This window comes from Erpetoichthys calabaricus, chromosome 2 (genome assembly GCF_900747795.2).
Source record: "Erpetoichthys calabaricus chromosome 2, fErpCal1.3, whole genome shotgun sequence".
Lineage (NCBI taxonomy): Eukaryota > Metazoa > Chordata > Cladistia > Polypteriformes > Polypteridae > Erpetoichthys > Erpetoichthys calabaricus.
In genome coordinates this window covers 248,615,221-248,637,969 of record NC_041395.2, presented here as the reverse complement: position 1 = coordinate 248,637,969, position 22,749 = coordinate 248,615,221, and the positions used below count along the sequence as shown (strand labels likewise).

Below are 22,749 nucleotides of genomic sequence, written 5' to 3'. Positions count from 1 at the left end.
AAATGCACATATGGTTCATAGTCTGCTATGCCACTTGAAACAGAATATCACAGCTGCCAATCATATCTGTGTCATTAGGGCATGAATGACTATATGTTGAAAACTCAAGACCAGTTTAGAAAGCACACTATGTTTAGTACATCTGGTATTAGTCATCATGCAGAGAATGCAGGATCAACAGGGTTGACATTAAGGCAAAGAGCGAGTATGAAGTGTTCTACTACTGTTCTAGGTGTGATCATGTCAGATTGCCATTGTCCACACAAAATATCTATCAGAAAAATCTAAAACACTATCAATAATGTTACCACTGGATCTTTTTTTTTCTTTTTTTTTTTGGATTTTTCACAAAATCTTTTGCTGCATTTTAAAAATCATCTCAGCACCAAAACACCTTATTAATGTTTAGATAAAGAGAATTCACTGGTGCTCTAGTTATCAATGCTATCATTAATGTTCACTATTTTGTACCCATATCATTGTTTAAATTATTCCTTAACATATGTGTAATATTTAAACATGATACATGATAGCATACAGTTTATATTATATGCACAGATTTCATAAACAAAGAATGTTTTCCAGTATTATACTGTATCAGGTATACATTTCAATGTTTACATTTGTAAGGTCAGTGAAGAGAATACCAGATTGGAATTGTCACATTCTAATCAATGATCAAATCTTACGTTGTATAAAAACAGTACTATCTTAAATTGAGAATGTGGCAACTTTTGCCTGGTTTAAGTGAGTGAAAGTATGTTGTAGCGTGCCCTTGTCCTTACCATTCTTTGCTGGTTTCTGCCATAGCAGGTATATTCCAGCTTACTGTTACACTGTACTGGAAAAAGTAAGTTAGAAAATTTGTGGAGAACTTAGCTTTGTAACATTATTGATTATGTAGACTAATAGTTGAAATAACAGAGAACGCACTGTGACTGCTTTTGATCATACAACTTCACCTCTGGCGGCACGGTGGCGCAGTGGGTAGCGCTGCTGCCTCGCAGTTGGGAGACCTGGGGACCCGGGTTCGCTTCCCGGGTCCTCCCTGCGTGGAGTTTGCATGTTCTCCCCGTGTCTGCGTGGGTTTCCTCTGGGTGCTCCGGTTTCCTCCCACAGTCCAAAGACATGCAGGTTAGGTGGATTGGCGATTCTAAATTGGCCCAAGTGTGTGCTTGGTGTGTGGGTGTGTTTGTGTGTGTCCTGCGGTGGGTTGGCACCCTGCCCGGGATTGGTTCCTGCCCTGTTGGCTGGGATTGGCTCCAGCAGACCCCCGTGACCCTGTGTTTGGATTCAGCGGGTTGGAAAATGAATGGATGGAACTTCACCTATTATAACTTTTCTGATTAATTAATATACACTCACATTCTTCTGTTATCAAACAAACTGGAAAACTGCACCTATGAAAACAGAATTGGTATGTGTGAACTGTAACCAAAGATAAGATTAGGATGGAAGGCTACTGTGATAGTTGCTCACCAAATCATTTTTTCTCACTGGTTGCTATTCTGTTTCCTCATATTAACTCTCATTGGCTTATATAGGCCTAAAAAACTTAAAATTAATAATAAAAAATAATAAACACATTTTCATATTTTGTAATCATTGCAACAGAAGCTACATTATTTTATATAAAGCAGATTTCAACATAGTGTTTGGAAAAAGCACTTTGAGATATTCAAAATACATTATAAACTAGTATGGTGAAATGCCCATTTACTAAAAAGGTCTTCACAGAACAATGGTAAATCTGTCTGTTTTGGCCGCTTTCTGCATTTACAAACCTCTGTTCACCAGATATGCCTTATGTCTCTCTTTCTTTGTTACAACCCATTACAACCTATTCAGTATGAGTGGCACTGTTGCAATGCATAAGGAGAGTTTTGGAGTACATTCTTTTCCACTTTTCCTTGACTGACTGCTCTAAACACCACAGCAAATGTGGGGCCAGCTAAGGTATGTAACTAAAACAGACTACAATTTCAGTATCAGCATTATACTACCAGTATAATTCAGAGGAAGTAATTTCATTTCTAATCATGAACTCTTTCATTATTGAAATTATTTTTGGGTATACATGGAGCATCCGGGTCCAATGATTTAACTGGGAAAAAAGCAAATTAGATTCTTGGAGTAAACACTGTTTTTGGGCTGTACCACAAGGATTAACAAACCCACTGCTTCTGTCACTGCCAACCCAATGAAATATACTGTGTTTTCCAATGTGCTTTGTAAGCAGAATCTTTAAAATTACAAACTCATTGCTATTTTGAGTGCCCCACAGACCTTTTATCAAGGGCTCCATTACCAAAAAAGGGAGACTGGATGACATAAAAGATCATTGTCATGAAGAATTATGTAAAATAAATTTTGGCCAATGAATTGATATGATATATACCTTTTTTACTTTCTCGTATACATAGTATAAAGAATAATGTATAGTAATCACAAAAAAATTCAACCTCGAGATTTTGATGAATCACCACATCTCATGCACTCCTGAACATGTTTTGACCATTTTTGCAATTATGTCTATGTGTGTGTGTCTGTGTGTATGTATGGAAACACGATAACCTGAGAATGCTTTGAGTTAGATAAATTAAATTTGGCATATGTTAGTTTTCTATCAACTTTTGGGTAACATATATCAACCGGAAGTGGTACTTTACCTGAACACATTTCAAAATTTTTCAAATAAAGTGGTACATAGTTTAAATAAACAATTAATTGAAAATGTGTATAGTATATTTTCATATGAAATTGCATTATAAGAAGAGAAAAATAATTAAAATTTTATATCGTTGTTAGTAAGAAACATATAGATACAGAATTTCATCTTAATCGGATAACTGGAAATGATATCTTAACAGGTATCAGCATTGTTACATATGCATTAATGCCATTATATAAATAGACATAAATAATTTAAATTTTGTATGATCATTACTTATCGTTAGATATCAAATTTGACTTTGATCAGGTGACTGGAAGTGGTATATTATTGATCACAAAAAACAATCAGAAGTAGTTCTTTGCCATATAAACTTGCATTATGAACAAAGAGTGTTGGTGATTGAAAGTTTGTAAGAAAACACAGATATAAAGTTTCATTATAATTGGACAACCAAAAGTGGAATCTACTTTACCTGAAAAGGTATAAGGAAAGATGAGTGGAGAGCAATCCAGATTTTTTATGCTTTATGTGTGGTGCTTTACCGAAGATTGGCAAATTGGCACTCATCAATGCCCTTAAGAAAATAACTAACTAGTTAGTATACGGAAGTATACTTCTGCGGTTTAGTATGGATCATTGTGACATATCTGGTATAATAAAAATGTATTGCCTCGTAGGATTGATGTTTTTATGGGCATCAAATGTGTATCTTACCTTTTTTTACCCAGAACTAAGGATTTTCTAGAATTTACCCCACCACTTTGATTGACTGACAACATTTTAATATGCTTTCTTCACAGCTGATTCTGTGATATTGTTGAAGCAGGTTTATTTGTTAAACAAATAATAACAATAATGCATTTTATTTATAGGGGCACTTTACATTAGCAGTAAATCTCATAGTGCAACATAAAAAGATTAAACAAAGGCAAGGCAAGATAAAAACACAGATTTAACAACAATAATTATAGCATACTTATTAATATGTTTTCCTAAATAGTAAAGTCTTTAGCTTTTTTTTAAAACAGCCCACAATCTGCTGTGTTCTCAGGCTCTCTGGTAGGGCATTCCACAGCCGTGGAGCAGCAGCTGCAAAGGCTCGGTCACCCATTGTATGAAGTTTGGTCACACGGGGGCAAAGGCGGTAGGTACAGTATTTGTAAAACGGAGGTTTCTTGTAGTGGATTGTAATATAAGGAGTTCTTTAAGATATTGTGGAGCATTTCCATGGATACACTGGTGAGTAAACAAACAGAGTTTGTATCATATTTTTTCAAATTATATTCTACAATTGTTTTGAGCTATGTTTTTTTTTAAATTTACTTTTTGTTTTTTTGGTTTTGTGCTTAAAATACAGTACTTTTAGTGATTTAATAGTGTTTATGAAATTTTCTTCAATGTGCTGGTTCTGAATTTCTACAAAAGGTTATTAATTTATTGGTGAAATTACAGAACTTAGTAAGAATTTGTGTTCAATATTAATCACGTATGATTGGCAACATATTACCAGTAACAATTGGTAAGTTTGTTTTTCATTGTTACACATTATTTTGTCGATGAAAGAAACCTGTTTTATCAGTAACTAGCAAAATACCCACGCTTCGCAGCAGAGAAGTACTGTGTTAAAGAAGTTATGAAAAAGAAAACATTTTAAAAATAACATAACATGATTGTAGGGCGGCACGGGGGTGCAGTGAGTAGTGCTGCTACCTTCAGTTAGGAGACCATGGGTTTGCTTCCCTGGTCATCCCTGTGTGGAGTTTGCATGTTCTCCCCGCATCTGCGTGGATTTCATCCGGGTACTCCAGTTTCCTCCCACAGTCCAAAGACATGCAGGTTAGGTGCATTGGCGATTCTAAATTGTCCCTAGTGTGTGCTTGGTGTATGTGTGCGCCCTGCGGTTGGGCTGGCGCCCTGCCCAGGGTTTGTTTCCTGCCTTGCGCCTTGTGTTGGCTGGGATTGGCTCCAGCAGACCCTCATGGCCCTGCAGTTAGGATATAGCAGGTTGAATAATGGATGGATGGATAACATGATTATCGATGTAATTGTTTTGTCACTGATATAAGTGTTGCTGTCATCAAGGATTTGATTATCATTATTTCTTTCAATCAGGTTCGTATTTGGAGTTACATTCCACATTTGTCAACCGCTGTAAAGATACAACACGTTTAATTGATAACTTTGTGTCCACATTCATAAACATCGAAGTGTCCAATACCCAAATCGCTACCCGTGAATCTAAGATGTTTAACAGGCATTCCCGGTTGTCCAAAGGTGTAAAATATTTCCCAATTTCTATACACTTGAAAGCGGCAACGAAACAATTCAGCAGCAGCCATCAGTTCACATGCAGAACCATAGGTTGAGAGCTTAAGCATTTCACTGCTATAGTGGTCCTGTGTAGTATAATTGTTTCCTGTACTGTCATCAGTCCACACCTTGAACCTGTCCCTGTCATTCAGTACATAAGACACAATGTCTCTGCTGATATCAAGGCTGAGACTGATATGGCCATGCAATAAGTAAGAGAGAGGATGGAAGAGGCAGGCACATCTTCAGGGCATGGAAACCACTGGGTACGGGTCGGTGTAATTGTGATCAATGGTGATCATCGGAATAGACATGTTATTTGGGGTAAACTTGCACCTGTTGAGAAAGAATGTACGAAGGAAGGCAAGAAGCAGTGGAGTAAAAGAAAAGGCAACAGTCACGAGGAGGCAGATGTGAGGAAGTAAGGAAACCCAACAATATCAGCCTTGAAGCGGTGTAGTAAACGAAAAGGCAGGAGTCGCCAGCAGGAAGACGTGAAGCAAGGCCAACAATAACAGGCTTGAAGCAGTGGAGTAAATGAAAAGGCAGGAGTCACCAGCAGGAAGATGTGAAGGAAGGAGAACAATAATAGGCTTGAAGCGGTGGAGTAAAGAAGAAGGGAGCAGTAAGCACGACAAACAGTTGAGGAAAGTAAGGAAGCGAGTGATGAGGCACATGAGCGCGGGATGTTATTAATGTATATAGGCAGGAGCCAACCACTTGGTAGGTGCGCGGTCAGCAGCTGTGCAGAAAAAGGAAGGAGGACTGGGGACGGCCGTTGTGCGTGTCTGCCATGAAATAAATCCTCTGTTAACGGAAATAAGGAATGAAACCGCCAAAAGGAGAGGTCAGTTCCGAAAGTTCCTTATGGCATAATGGTGAGAACTGCCAAAAAGATGTTATTTTCGAAAGTTCGTTACGGGGCACGGAGCGATATGAAATATATTTAACGTTTGTAAGTACAGTGTAAAGGATGAGCATGGGAAATTTGGAGTTCCTATGTATGTTTGAAGTCACAGAAATAGTGAGGAGGGGTTTCCCCTATCTATATACTGTATACAGTTTAGGGGGTACACCTGTTCCCCCCCCCCCCCCCCCCGGGTGTTGCAATAGGACATGAAACATACCTAACTTTTGTAAGTACACTGCAAGGACTGAGCACGGGAAATTTCAGTTTCCCAGCTATATGGAAAGTGGGAGAATTAGTGATGACTCAGTGACGGCTTTGCCTTTTATATGTACAGATTACAGTGGTTATTCAAACTAATTTAATAAATTACATTTTGATCAATGAAATCATTGTTTTATTATTTTTCCGGTACAAGATCATTTTTAAGTATAGATATTCTTTAAAATTAAAAATTTAGAAAATTACATACCGTACCTTTCTGATTTGCAGTATGCATTTATTTCTTTGTCCTTACGTTTAATTCCACGAATTGTATTTCTTATATGTTTTGATCTTTCATCAGTTTTGTACTGTTTGTGAATTAATTGACATTTGTTCTCATTTTCTGTATTTTCTGGATTGCCCGAAGTTTTTTTTTATTTGAAAGTGAGAGTTGAAAAGCAAACAGCATCACAAAAGCAAAAGAAAATTAATCAGCTGCATACATACTTACACTCTGATTTTTCATATAAACAGAATTTAACAGTTAAAGATGGGGCTAGAATAATACATAATTTTGGGAATATCTAATTATTAATTTTATTTAGCAATAGTGTATTAACTACATTGCACTAATTATTATTTTTAACTGTTATTTAACTTATTAACAAGGCAAAGAAATTACTGTATATGGTACAATCACAAAATAACACAGTAATTGGAAATTTATCTAATCAGGTAAAAGAACTATCAAATAAGGCTTGCAACTTGAATAGGTACATGTTTTGTTTCGCAAGTTGGCATATACAATTATTATATAATCTCTATGTATACGAGGAAGTTGAGTGGAGAACACTCCAGATTTTTATTCTTGAAATAAGAATAAGAAATTGTATACTGTGTCTTCTCTTCTTCAACAAGAGCTAAAAAAATGATTTGGACAATGTTTAAAACTAAATTAACATTCTAATGGCAGAAGTAAAATTGTGTTGGCGCAATGCAAAGAATAATGGCAGCAATGTGAGAGAGCTTGATTTAGTCTTTGTGTGCAAACCTTGTACCATTTTTTAATATAACACTTGTTTGCCACTATTCAACCCCTTTTTTCTTATTTTTTAAATACTGTTATTTTTCTTCTGATCTTAATACCTGAGTAATATTTAAATTTTTAACAATAGCATACATACTGTATACTATAGTGTAGTGTGGAATAATGAGAATACATTTGGTACCTATACCCCATAGTATATTTTATTAAGTATATGTGTAGGCATAAATTAATAGAAACTGAAACCATACATTAGTAATACACATACGTATTTATGTTCATTTGTATGTTTATATGCATATGCATGCAAATTCTTGTGTATGTATGCTTGTGTATAAAGGTGCATTGAATAACTGTCATTTCAGCTGTTTTTATGATAACATTATAAAAAGGTTATAATTACAATATAAAAGATATAAGAACACTTATAAAGTATACAGTATAATATATATCAGTAAGTGTATGTCTTTGAGAATATCATTCTCAAATGACTAAACATATTTTTTATTGTGACAATTTAACATCTTACCACAGGATTATTCTACCTGGACTGTACTATTGAATAGAATGTAGGGTTTTTTAACTGCTGTTATCTCCACTGGTGGGGGAGTTGAATTCTTTGTGTTTTGTGTCTGCCTTGTCTCTTAGTACATCAGAGGATTTGGATTCTGTGATGTTTGGTCTCACTTTGGGAGACAAGATGGCAACAATCATATCTTGTGAGTATGATGCGATTGTCATCTCTAACCACACTCATCTTATTTCTGAGTTTACATCACTATGCTCCACATACTTAACTCACAACTGGCATCTTAACCCTATCATTAGCAGAACTTTATAGAATTCATCTCTAAACTAATCAATCATTTTTAAAGACCAATGAATCCTATGAGGTGTCTGTGGAAACACTCTGAGAAACGACAAAGACGGTTTGAAGAGGCCAAATTATTTCATATTTCTCTCATAAAAGTAAACTGGAGACTAGGAAAAACTGATTACAGAGATTTACAGACTAGATTATGAATATGCCAGATGTCCTAATGAGGTTCTCTATTGAAAAAGACTGGCTCTACTATCAGAATTTAATCTCTTGACAACAGGAGACACTGAATAACTTGTTTTTAAATTGCACCATATATTATTATGAAAATGAAGAGAAAATAACAAATCCATAAGCAGGGAGTTCACAATGTGATAAAAATTACCAACACAACTGTAAATAAAATCAGGGAGCATACATACATTTAAGGAGTATTATAAGTCCTTATATTCTTCTTATTGTTACAGGGATATAAGGGTGATGATTCTACTGGTATCTTTCAAACTAATGCTACATCCAGAGAGCTACAGCTATAGCCATAGTAGTTAATTAAGAGTTTAATTTTGTACTGCCTGAACTATGCAGAAAGATTTTTGAAAAGGACTGGAAGACAAAATGTAGTCAGAGACATGTAAAGTTTGTTACCAGAAAGCAATCCTATCTTTCGTCAAAGCAAAAAGGGCAAACTGAAATTATGGTGTAAAGTGTCACACACTTGCGCATGGGAGGCAGCTAAAGGGCTTGAATGTGGGCAATTCTGAGCCACACCGGAATGTGGCAGAGTCTCGCTTTTCTGCAGACCGCTCACAGGAAACTCCACCTGACCCTGTTGACGTCACTTCTGGGTCCAAACCTATGGATGAAGATCTTTCTGGTTCTGGCCCCTATGATGTCATTTCCGGGGCCGAGCCTATGGATGAAGACCATTCTGGTACCGGCCCCTTTGATGTCACTTCCTATATTGGCCTTTAAAAGCCTCCATCTTTCCCCTATCCCCTCAGTTTGGTCCTATTCAAATGAGTGACATGTCATAGGAGTGACATAACAAAGGAGTGATATAAATTTCAAAGGAGTGACAACCATCCAACCAACCATCCAAGTGGTAGGTGAGTCGACAATGATTTTTTTGGCGAGCGTACTTTCAGTTGTGTGTAGTAGTATGTTATGTCACTCCAATAAAATGTCACTCCTCTAATACAGTATTTATGTCACACCTTTTTATGTCACTCCTATGAAGTGCCACTCCTTCGATACAGACCCCCTCAGTTCTGTTTGGACTCCGGTTTATGCACATCAGTGCTATCACTTGCTTAAATTTTGCACCCAGGAAAATTATATACGGGTGGCTGCCCCAAACCTTGCAATGGCTCTTAGTCGAGTTTGTGACAAAAGTAAGAAAGTAATTTTTTTTAAGCCAGAAAACTCAAAAACGATTGACAAAGTGGTCACATGGTTTTTATCAAATCTCACATAAATTAGAAGTAAAAAGCACAGTCTTTAAATAGTCCATAAAGAAATTGTGACACTGTCTCTGAGAATTGAGAGAAACAAACAATGCAAAATCCACAAATTAGCGGTGCCCTCAATACAAATGGCACTAAAACATAATTTAAAAATAATCAACTTTTTAATAAAGCCTTTGGGTAAAGTACAAACTGAAGAATTGGATTCCTTGGATTTAAAAAATCCCTAAAAATGCCCAGAGGATCATGATCAATTTGGAAAAGTGCAAAAAAAAGTTAAAGAAGAATCCAATCATAATTTGAGCCAAGGTGATGGCGAGATCAAAAAGAAAGTGACAAGAAACCTCACAACATAATACAAAGTAGTAACTTGGATTATTCAAATAGTACTGTTTTTTTATAAATCACCCTACTAAGGCTGTTCACATGAAAATTTCCACCTGGATGTTCATATTTCCTTTCTTTCCTGTGGATAGAGGTTTATATGGCTATGCTTATCACACTATAAACAGCCCCTCAATTTTAGACATTCCTGTCTTTCTCAGTTGATAACAAAGCGTTAATGATATACAGTAAATCTGCTCTTCTGGACTGTAAAACTTAATTTAATTTAGGTGTAATTGTAGGATGAAATAAACTGGGAGAAAAAACATGTCTTTATTTCTTGCTCTCCAGCTAATCTACTATCAAACTGTTGCACATTTCAATTAGATTGTCACAGTCATTTTCCTAATCTGAGCACAAAAGCTAAGGTTTTAACTTATCAAAAAAGCTGTTTCTAAATAAAAAAGATGGTGCAAGTCTATTACATGGGCATGTTGCTAGGATATAAAAAACAGAGTAATGTATATCCCATTCACTGCTTAGTCTTATTAACTAGTAATATATGACTGCGTCACTACCTCAACATTCTTTTTGAAAAGCTGAAAGACTTTTACAGGCAGGCACAAACACCAGATAACTTGACCAACATAAATTATCATCAAGCATTGAAGGGTCTACAAAGGGTACCTTGCATATCAGAAAAGATAAAAGCTGCATCAAAATTTTATTTGCATCACAAAACCAATTCCCACATGCCTCAATGACTGATGGTTAGTACAGGAAGATTTCTTAATTCATTCATTAATTTAAAAAAGATAATCTGATAGCGGGTTGGATAATGGATGGATGGATAATCTGAAAGAGCATGGATAGACTATTCAATTTATAAGACCATTTTAATTTTTCTAATGTCATATTGACAAAGACTTTATCATTTAAAACAGCCTAGGTATACTCCTTCACCAAGAACATCAATTCTCTGTTGCAATCTGGTATCATTTTGAATTTTTCCTCCTTTTTTCTTCTTCTTGTATTTTGATTCCTAACAGGGGTTTTTCATACCATACCATACAATACTATACCATTTTTTAAGCCTGCCTAATCCTGAGCAAGGTTGCAGGGGCCTATCCCAGCAAACAAGGTTGCAAAACTGGGACAATCCCTGGACAAAGCGCTTGTCCGTTGAAGGGAGAACACACTCACACATACACACATTCTACACACACTAGGGCCAATTTAGCATCGACAATCAACCTAATGTTCATATGTGTGGGCTGCATCCAGTTTCTTGTCATCATTCTGTAACGGCAAGTTTCTTGGCACAGATAATGCGGATGACAACAGACTGACGCATTGCAATTTCAAGTTGCTGTTCAAAGCTGTTGTCTGATGAAGTGCAAGCTGCAGCAATGGAACTACCTTAGTTATTTCAAACTATAACTCTGTTATTTCTTGATCGATTTTTACACTTTTACACGCTATATATGCAAGCTTGGCCGAACCCGTTTTCCCGGGAATTACAGCAGTTTAATTCCCGGGAATGCGGGAATGAAAAATGTCCGGGAATGCCCGGGAATGGATTCCCTAATTGGTGGGGTCAGGCTCACTGAAAGTTGCAGCTCAGTATGATGCCACTTAAACCAGCAGCATGCTACAACAGTGCCCAAAAGTGTGAATAGCAAACAAACTCTCTCATGTGTTTTTTCTTGATTTAATATTTAGGCTATAAATCCTGCTCCTCCCATATTCTAACTATGATTTTGTTTAGTGTTTTGGGTATGCCATCCCAATTTATTCCTATCCTTCTTTAAAATGTAGGCTCACTACCTATGTTTCATTTCCTGGTCTAGCATTTGTCATTATAGACACTGGAGCCTATTGGGCAATTTTAAGATCATATGTACCACCAAAGTTTGTGTTTTCTTGTAAAAGGATGCAATATTATTCCATCCACACAATGGATTATCGTGCCACTGGTCAAAACACTTTCTATGCACCTGTATTTTTAAATGGTATTCTTACTCAACAAAGTCCAAAATTTGACTAAAGTTTTTCATTATTTTATTGTATAACAATAGAGCCTGAATTAATTTTGCCAAGTATTAGTACAAAAACTGCATCCAGATTAGATGTTTTTAGTTCCAATAAATGTCTACTTTAGTGGGGCTACCTGATATCAAACATTACTAATATGTTTAAACACTGCAACATTAGCTTCACCCTACCCATACTTCAGCTTTTACATATAAATTAGAATTGGTATAAGAGGCCAAGATATGGCAGTAAAATTTTTAAACGGCAGACTCATACTCAAGTCATAACATAAAACATGTCAACAGGAATTCTTATGTTAAGGACTTGTTACCTAGATGCGATTTGTAATTTCTGTAGAGGTTCTCATTCAGCTCCATGCATTACTCAGTGGTAACTATAAAATGTGCAAAAAGTACTTATCCTTTTACTGAGATTGTTTTTTTGTTTTTTTTTACACATGGTTTTGCTTTTCTGATGTACAGTATATCTGTGTGTACATTGTGCATATTCTTCATTTTCCAAACAGACTGTCACAAAACTTTCATTAGAGTTTCCCATAATTATTTATAGAAACTATAGGACTTTTTTATTTCTTAAATTTTTAAATTTTAATTATAAGAATTTCATTTTTAAATTTCTTTTTTATACATTCATGGCTAGTTTGTGCCTCTGAAAATGAGGCAGTAATATGAAATCTTAGAAAGTAAATGAATATCCCTCATCTATTAATTAATTTAAATGAATTAATTAAAAATTACTGCAATTATATGAATGCAAGTCAAGAATGCTTTATGTCTGCATATGAGTCAATAACAGAAGAATAAGATGACGATGATTCCACTAGGTATCTTTTAAAACAGAGCTGGAGTATACAAGTGAAGGTGCTTATTAAGCATGAAAACCAAGCATTGAAAGTTAAAATCTTCACCCCACCAGGCTTCTAAAATTTCATCTAAATTAATTACTCTTGCCAAAACTGAAGATGCCACCATATTATTTAACACTGGTACTAATAGTATTAGTTTTTGGCAGTTAAAACAGAACAAAATAAAAAAATACACACTCACACACTTTATTTAAGACGTGCCACATACCAGGGTTAAATGCATTCCTTCAGCTGCTGATAATAGACCAGGATTACTTCTAAAGCAGGGCCATTGAAAAATAATCTGAGCTTCTTTTAGAGCAATGTGGGCCTTTTAGAGAATATTTTCTTATTAAAACCAGAGAATATGTTTTATTTTATGCCAAACTAAGGAAAAACCCTGTCTGATTCACTGTTTATAACATCACTCAGACTTCAGCTTTGTGAATGCAAATTTCAGGTTGTAACACTTACTTATTTTGGCTCCAACTTATATCCATAATCAAAGTATAGAGTAAACTAAACTTTCTTATATTAATTCCAAAATAATTACAAATGAATTCAATAATTCTAAATTTTTTATAAGAAAAAAAAATTAAATATATGAACAACATAATATGACAACATTTCAATTAAAGTCAGATCATTTAATACAATTGTCTGCTTAAATACTGTAATTTATTCCATGTTAAAGCCTCAGATTAAATCATCAATCCTTCAATTAATTCAGATTAATTCAAATTGATTGATTAATTCACTTCAAAGCATTGCAAAATGCTATTTATGAAACATCCACTTTTTAAGAAACAGAACAATCCTAGTAATGACATTATTTTAAATGCAAAGTCTGATGCTGGTTTTCCTATTCAAATATGAATTTAACATACACCAATTATTCTCTTAGTTGATGTTTCACATGAATGTTTTACATTTCACCCTTGATCATAGTTTACAGCTTTCCAACAAGCAACATTGAATAGTTTTAGATTCCACATAAATTCACATTGTAGGTCAAAGGGGAGGACTTTGATTCAGTCTTTAAAGAAGAACTTCAAACTTCTACAAGGTTCACTGTTCTAGAGGTATTTATGCTACACATTAAAACTGAATCAAGGATTGCTATTAATTTTCATACCTCTTTGCTCTTATTCCACATTCTTAGTTATATTTAGAAGCTTGTTAATCTATAATAATAAAAGGCAAAGCCCTCACTGACTGACTGACTGACTCACTCACTCACTGACTGACTCATTCATCACTAATTCTCCAACTTCCCGTGTAGGTGGAAGGCTGAAATTTGGCAGGCTCATTCCTTACAGCTTACTTACAAAAGTTAGGCTGGTTTCATTTCGAAATTCAAAGCGTAATGGTCATAACTGGAACATATTTTTTGTCCATACACTGTAATGGAGGAGGCGGAGTCACGTATCGCGTCATCACGCCTCCTACGTAATCACGTGAACTAAAAACAAGGAAGACATTTACAGCACGAGTCGCACGCGGGAACGAAGGTAAATGACGTTAATTTTTGACTGTCTTTTAATACTGTGTAAGCATACATATTAACACATGTGCAATTAAACGTGTGCATTTACGGGGTGATTTCTCAGGCTTAAAAGCTCACCTTTTATCAAACGCGGGAACAAAGGTAACTGACGTTGTTCACTGTCTTTTAATACTGTGTAACCATACATATTAACACATGTCCAATTAAACGTGTGCATTTACGGGGTGATTTCTCAGGCTTAAAAGCTCGCCTTTTACTAAAAAGGTAAATGCAAAACTATTTTCAATCAGTTTATTGAAACGCTCCCGTTAAGGATTGCAATAACATATTCGCGAGATAAAAGAACGAAGTAGGGGGAAATGGAGGAACAGCCGCAAACAGCGAAGAGCAAAAAACTTAATTAAACAATTGAGAATGGAGCGAGTTAAGCATACAAGCATGTTCATAAGGGAAACAAAGCACGGTGTAAAACGTAAGTTTAAATTAAGTTTATAGAAACGCTCCCGCTGCGGATTGCAATAACATATTCGCGAGATAAAAGTTTAATGAGAAGACACGAGGTATAAACGAACCACACGCCGTGGCGCAACGTTAGGGGCAACAGTTTCAACCATTCTATGATCTGCTTCTCGCAACTGAAAGACGGCACATGGCGGATGTTAGCCGACTTGCTGACTGCAACGTTAGGGGCTTCAACTATGGCGCTGACGCCACATCTCAGTGCCAACACTTTGCAGACTGTACTTAAAAGACACGCCCTCCTCACTGGACAGTTAAAAACACCAATCAAACTAACGATGACATCAAGTATTACCCAATCAAAAGTAGGAAAGGAGGCATCTTCATAAAATGCGTGTGGGATGATTTGCATGAGACGCTGCTTTAAAAAAAAAATGATAAAAAAAATACGGGATAAATCCCGTCCAGTATTGATTCAAAACGGGACGCGCAATTTCATTCTCAAACGCGGCACGATTCCGTATTTTAAAGGACGGGTGGCAACCCTACAGTGCCAGGTAACCACCCATACAATCAGATTGTGATTCAGACTAGGAATGCAATGAATGTAATTACCCCGATCTACATACAAGGCGAAAGTCTTGCAACATTCAAAGATGATGGTTTGGGATAAGTACACCATACAACATAAAAGAGCTTATGAAGCCTTGAACCGAAAAAAGCAAGATCTCAGAGATCGTAAAAAAAAAAAATAGGAGGTAATGTCGTTTTACTCGCTGTACATTTTAGTCAAACATTACCAGTTATTCCACGAGGGAGACCAGCAGATGAACTCAACGCGTGTTTAAAATCCATGCTTCTCCCACGCTCGGTTATATGTCGCGTGTTCTCGGGTAGGTGCACCAAAAAATGTATACATTTAAGCATGTAATGGGCAAACAAAAAATGAGGTATACCCGAAGGCACTGCAGTAGTACTTAATGTAACTTTACTTCTTAAATGTTAATGTTTTACTGTTTAATAATTTATACGCTTCTTATATGTTGTTCAAATTCTTTTATCAAAATACCACTGACAGCGCAATGCACGATAACATGGAGTGAATACACCATACGCATCCGCCCACGGCTGCCCTGCTGTGCGCAGATAGGAGTTGATTCTACAATAAAATAAAATAAAGATAAAAAGAGTAAAACAATCATCACCCATAAAGCGTGTGTGTGTGTATATATGTGTATATATATATGTTGATATGTGGATGTGTATATATATATATATATATATATATATATATATATATATATATATATATATATATATATATATGTAGATATGTATATATATGTGTATATGTATATGTATATATATGTTTATATGTGTGTGTGTGTATTTTATATATATAAAACACAGCAACACTCATAACAATGACAACACAATTACATTGACAATCATGTTACGTTATTTTTAAAATGTTTCCTTTTTTTTTCATAACCTCTTTAACACACTACTTCTCCGCTGCGAAGTGCGGGTATTTTGCTAGTTGAATTAATAAGGGTGATTTTCATATTCACTTAGATTTACAAAATGTACCCTTCAAGATGGGTTTCTACCACAATAGGCTTTCTTCCGATTGCAAAGGTTATGCACACTTTCAAAATGAAATCATTATTTGTCTTTTATCGTTCAGTTAATGCACAGTTAAGATCTATAACTATGAGTCATTTAAACAATACCAGTTTACTAGTTACTCAAACCTGAATGTACAAGCTATTTGATATAAGAATGACAAATATCATGTGTATAATACCTTGTATTTAAAGTGGCCTTTAGATAAAGCAGCTCGTCTCAGATCAAAACTAATAAAAAAGTAATTCACTACTGTATACTTATACCACACATTTTCTTAAAGTAGAATGCTGAAAATCTGAGCAAGAATGAAGAAGACAAAAGGGTATCACTTCAGATTAGGTGTTGTGACAACAAGAGCCCCCGAACAACAGATCCAGCAATACACCACACATTAATAGAATAAAATAAAAGATTTTTATTCTTCTTCCAGGCCCTTTCCATAATCATCTCCCAATAACAAGCCACAAATTCACAATAAATGATCAATAACCAACAGTTCTTCCTCCTTTTTTTTCACCTTTGCCACATATGGACATGTCAGAGTCGGGAGGCAGCAGGCTTCCTTTTATGACAGACCTGGGAAATGCTTCCGGTGTCATTCTGTCTCCTCTAGGAAACACTTCCAAGCCATAGACAAAGTAGAGTGATACTTCCCCGACTGCGCCCTCTATAGATCCCAAGGGACCCCTACAGGGCTGCACTTCAATTTTGAAAAAACCAAGGGTCTTTAAGTGGGTGACATTTCTGAAAATACAGTAGCATAACAATACAGTGAACTTCTAATTCAAAATGCATGAAATTTAGTTTAACTAAGTCCAACAGAAATTCAATATTATCTTTAACACTGATTTAACCTTTATTTATTGAATTTCCACACTTTCCAAAACCTGATTTCTATATTTCAGAAATATTTCAAAATTAAGATAATTGCAGGTTCTTGAAAAGCTAGCTCATGCCATTATAAGACGAACTGGGTATTGTAACACCTTATTTTGTGGATGTTCAAGTCATTCGGCTTATTAATCTAAACTATCTGAAAACACGGCAACAAGGATCATTAAGTACACCTGAGAAATATAACTAATTAACTTGAATTCCTACTAATTACACTAGTTTCAAGTTACATTAACAGTCAAATTTGAAATTCTCCCTTTGAATATTAAGTCATAACGACTCAGACCCACCTCAGCCTCCCATCCTTAAGAGCAAGCTGCAAAAAAAATCTCCATTACAAATAATACTAATGTGAGAAGCAAAACCTTTAACAACAGAACTTCCAAAATCTGAGATGAGTAACTTTCAGATTCCTTCAGCCTCACTATTTAAATCAAAACTAAAGACTCAATATCATGTTACAACTGCTGTTCAGATTGCTTTTTCTAAGTAGTTTAGTTTAGTAAATTATTTTGCCTGTTATAATGACATTTTAATTCTCTTTCTCTCCTCTGTGTCTTCTGGTTGCAGGTGGTGTACATTTGTGGTTATGTGACACTGACACTGAAGGATCAATTGCCAGAACTTTCTGGTATTCTACAGAGATACATATTATTAGACTGTGCCATGATCATTTGTACTGTAGATTGTCTGAGTTGGGGTTGGCAATCTATTCAATTAAGGATTGTTGCAATCTGGGATTACAATGCTTAACTCTTTAACATGCAAATTTCTATTAAGCAAGGAAGCACTTTGTTTGAGCCTTGCAGTTTTTTCAGTGTGTTCAGCTGTAAGACTCTATGGAAGTAGCTTGAAGATCCACTGCTCCTTGCTTGTGCCCTTGCCAGTGACTGAAACCAACTGTGGAGAACTGTTACTTCAACAAGAAAAACCCAGTGCCAAAACTCTTCAGCCAGAAAGAGTCAAACTTATCCTGATGAAGTTGCAGAGTGCACAGCACTGAGGCTAACAGTGAGTTGGCAAGGAAAACACCACAATATACACAAAGAAAATACCATTTGGTAAAAACACACCACAAACAAAGTTCTTCAACTGAACCCTGAGCCACAAAACACTATTTTATGCAACATTTGACATCATACTTAAAGGTTTAATACTGTAAAACTGCTTTACATGTGCCAAAAAAAAATTACAGTAGCTTGTAAATAGCCAGAAAGCGCTAGCTTTGTCATGCAACTACAGTGTAATGTGCACATGATTAACTAGGCCAGATAAAAGTTTATAAAATCTAGAAAATACTTTGGAGACATAAAGTATCATGTTGCAGCCTCAAGCTTTAGCCTTCTCTTATTCATGGCTGACTTTCATATCATGTTAAAATTAAAAAAAAACACCAAATGAAAAAAGCTTCTAAATTCAAGAAACATCAGAAAATGTCTAAATGAAACAGAAATGGTCTCTTCTGTATTATATGTTTGTCTGTCTCATCTGTCTTGCACTCCTTTGTTAATAAATAAGCAATTTCATATTTATGTAATCCTTGTATTTATCAATAAATTGTACTATTCAGTAACTTATAACAACTGAGTTGTTTCATTTACCTTTACATTAGTCTGAGGGCCGATAGACTTATCCACAGAAATAGTTAAGAAAAATAAACTGTGAGCCTTAGCAAAATGCCTCATAAATTACTGGAATTGCCAAAATTAAACCCAATAATTAATTAATTGATTAACATCAGTTCATCCATTCCTCTTCCTCCACAACCCTTAATTTGTAATATATAACCAAAATTTACTTTATAAATGTAATTATTCTAGTTTTAATTTTTATTTCATTTTTAATTATTAATATCAAGTGAACCTGTTATTTTCCTCATATTATAGAGAAGTAACATGCACTTGCTACAACTTCTTTTTTAATTTATTTAATAAATCTTAAAGATTTGTTTAAAATATAAGTGTTATTCATATTCCACACTTATCAGAACTCTCAACAACAGTTTTCATAGAAATTTATTTTACATGTTAGTCTAAGAGAACTCATATTACTTTTTAAAAAAAAAATTCAAAGTTTATTAAAACCAATGGCCCCGTTCACTAAAAAGCTGAAGATATCCTGAAAAAAGAGCAAAGCCCAAATTTGTCAGTTGCACGACAAAATGTCTGCATTAACAATTATTTTTAGTGCATTTTAAAATGCATGATACAACTATATTACTATATTTTTTAAAATATTTAAAAATATTAACACAATTGTGAATAAAAAAAATAAATTATCTGATGAGTCTAGCATGTGGGAGTCCATAGATAAAGTGGTGATTTTGACATTCTAAATACTTTCTAATGTATTAGGTATACACACAGTGTGTGTATATATATATATATATATATATATATATATATATATATATATATATATATATATACAGTATATATATATATATTATACAGTGATACCTTGAGATACAAGTTTAATTCGTTCCGTGACCGAGCTCGTAAATCAAAATGCTCTTATCTCAAATTAATTTTCCCCATTGAATGAATTGAAATGCCATTAATCCGTTCCAGACCTCCAAAAAACACTGCAATTTTTTTGTTACATGTTTTTAAATAAGAAAAATGTACTTATAAATAATGAATATTGTATAAAAACACAATACAATAGAATGTACTGCAATAAACTGGTTTTGTTAAGTACAGTACAGTATAATGTACAGCATTTACCTTGCTGACGGAGGTGGTGGAGTAAGGCTGAACTGAATAACTGAATGTTATTTACTGATTTTTGCCCTTTTCGCCGTACCTTCCTCACTTTCATCTGCAGGGGTTTTCGAAAAAAACCTGTCCAATGAGGTGTGTTTTCTCTACATCCTCCCTTTCAGAATGTTTCTAAAATGCGTCATGCAAGTGTCATTAAATAGCGCAGTCGTGTGCCCAGTTGAAACTTTTTCTGGGTGTTTCTTCTGAATAAAGTCTGAAAGTTTCTCCCACATTCCCAACGTTTCCTTTATCTCACTTGTAGAGATAACTTCCTTGTCACTTATTTCCTGCAAAACCTCCGTGTGCTGCTGTGTCTGTAGCTCCTTTAGCTCCTCAGTTGTCAGTTCCATAGAGTGCTCCTCAATGAGCTCATTGATGTCACCTTCATCCATGTCCAGGCTTGCTTGGGGATGTATCCTTCGGCCGCTATTATTCCTGCAAAAGTTTTGAAGTAATCCTCAGCTGCCTTCATATCCTCGCTCGCTGCCTCACCATGTCTGACAATGGCGTGAATGCCGGTCCTCTTTTTAAAATTCTCGAACCAGCCCCGACTGGCTTTAAACGGCTCGCCCGATGCCAAGTCTGTCAAAGTGCCTGGGGTCTGCTTCTGCAAATCAGTGTAAATCGCTTGTGCCTTCTCACAGATTATAGCCTCCGTCACTGTATCTCCTGCGAGCTGCTTCTCCGTCAACCACACAATCAGCAGCTTCTCCATATTTTCATGGATAGATGTCCACTGTTTAGAAATGATTTTAACTCCCTTGGCTGGCGTTATAGCCTTTATCGTCTCCTTCTGCTTCAGTATGGTGCAGACTGTAGAAGTGCTACACTTGTACTGTTTCGCCAAATCGACTACACGCACACCTTGCTCATGTTTTTCTATAATTTCTTCCTTTAATTCAATGCACATCATCATCTTCTTCTCTGCACTGTCCTTCGCACTCACTTTCTTTGGACCCATAGTTGGAAAAACAAAGTTTTGCAAAATAACTGCGAGCATAACACTGAAGCCTCCACTGCGAGCTAACTGCTTAAAGTGAACGAGTGAGACATGGGATGTTGCAGCGTTCACTGTGGCGAGCTGCACGAACTAGCGGTGGGGTGGGGTATCTGAAGCTGGCTCGTAAACCAAATTTTAGCTCCCAACTCAAAGCAAAAAATCGGCCAAGAGACTGCTCGTATCTCAAAAAACTCGTTAGTTGGGACACTCGTAAGTCAAGGTATTACTATATATATATACACACACACACACACACACACATACATACATACATACATACATACATACATACATATATATATATTTGGAAAAAAAGTAATGATGATAATGGATGTATAAACATAAAGAACATAAAGTTAGCAGATATATGGAAGCCACTCATGATTAGCATTACACTATAAAGGCAAAAATAATAATTGCGTAACCTTACCACATTTCAACTGATTTTCCTTTAAAGCGCGAAATTCAATTCCACGTAAAACAATTGGATAAACACATAAACTTTCATTTCCAATTCTAACAGAATTATTTCTTGTCCATTGTAATAACCATTTCAGGTTACAGTCACAGAAAAGTGTTTCTGTGCCAAAATACCTAAAAATAGAAAGGAAAAAATAAAGAAATGAAACAGATGATGAGTATTATGCTAAAGGAAGGAAAGATGATTGATTTCTCTGTAGGCATATATGACAGTTGTATGAGTACACTTATAAATAAATACAATATACATGAATTGAAACATGTGTAACTTTATTGTTGCAGGTATTCACTGTGCCAACAGTTTTACTTTTATGATAATGACCAACATTTTCTAAATACAAAGTAAATACACTTACAAGAATTTTAGTGCAATTAATTCAGCAAACAGTCCTTCAGGAAGAGTGGAGAAAATGTTACCTGATAAATATCTATGAAAATAAGTAAAACATAATACAAATTAAATAGTTATAAAATTAATATGGGTTTAATAACCAATACACTAATAGTATAGTACTGAAAATATTTATTTACAAAGACAAAGCAACAATCTGACTGATGATGACATTGTTTTGATACTGATGTTGAGATTTACTTGTCTTTTTCTTAGTATTACATTTTGTCTACAATATTTTAAGTATTTATTTGTGCTATTTGAGGGAACATAAGCTATCATTCTGACTTTGAACTGTATTATTTGCCAAATAGAAATTAAATCACAGTATATTCATACTTACAATCTGGATAAGTGACTGAGATCTGCAAACATTTCAGGAGAGAAACAGCCTATCCTGTTGTTAGATAAATCCCTGGAAGAATAAAAAGAGTTTTGTTTTTATTGTGTCTTTAAAATATTCCTCTACTGAAATATATCAGTAATCTGCTCTTGTCAGTTAATGGAACTGAAGCTAGAAGACTGCTGGCTACATTACGCCTCTTCACCTAATGACTGCAGATTAGTGTATCTTACATCTCACATCACATGGTCCTGGACTATATGAGTACTCATGTAGCAGACTAACTGGACCCACTGCAGTTTGTCTTTCAGACAAAGACTGGAGTGGAGGATGCAATTAACTACCTGTTCCACAAGTCTTATTCTCACCTGGACAAAGCTGGTAGCACTGTGAGGGATATGTTTTATTTTCCGATTTCTGCAGTGCTTTCAATATCATCCAGCAATCCCTGTTAAGAGGTAAGTTCAAAGATCTGCAGGTGGATGAGAGTATGGTGTCTTTGATAAAGGTCTATCTGTCAGGCAAACCACAGTTTGTGAGACTCAAGGACTGTTTCTGATATGGATGTAAGCAACACTGGAGCACCATAAGGAATAGTAATGTCTCCTTTTCTCTTCACTCTCTACACCTCAGACTAT

At 35.3% G+C, this 22,749-nt stretch overlaps 1 protein-coding gene across 1 annotated transcript in view; it reads right to left on the bottom strand.

Annotated features, from left to right (window-relative positions):
* The window catches only part of LOC114646923 (adhesion G protein-coupled receptor A3), a 557,815-nt gene that overhangs the window by 422,374 nt on the left and 112,692 nt on the right, over positions 1-22,749 (bottom strand). Inside the window, exons 4-6 of the mRNA XM_028795327.2 lie at positions 22,112-22,183; positions 21,734-21,805; positions 21,328-21,491 (exon numbers count right to left, since the gene is read on the bottom strand). Of these exons, the coding sequence (XP_028651160.2) occupies positions 21,328-21,491; positions 21,734-21,805; positions 22,112-22,183 (308 nt within the window). The remainder of the gene's footprint in view (positions 1-21,327; positions 21,492-21,733; positions 21,806-22,111; positions 22,184-22,749) is intronic.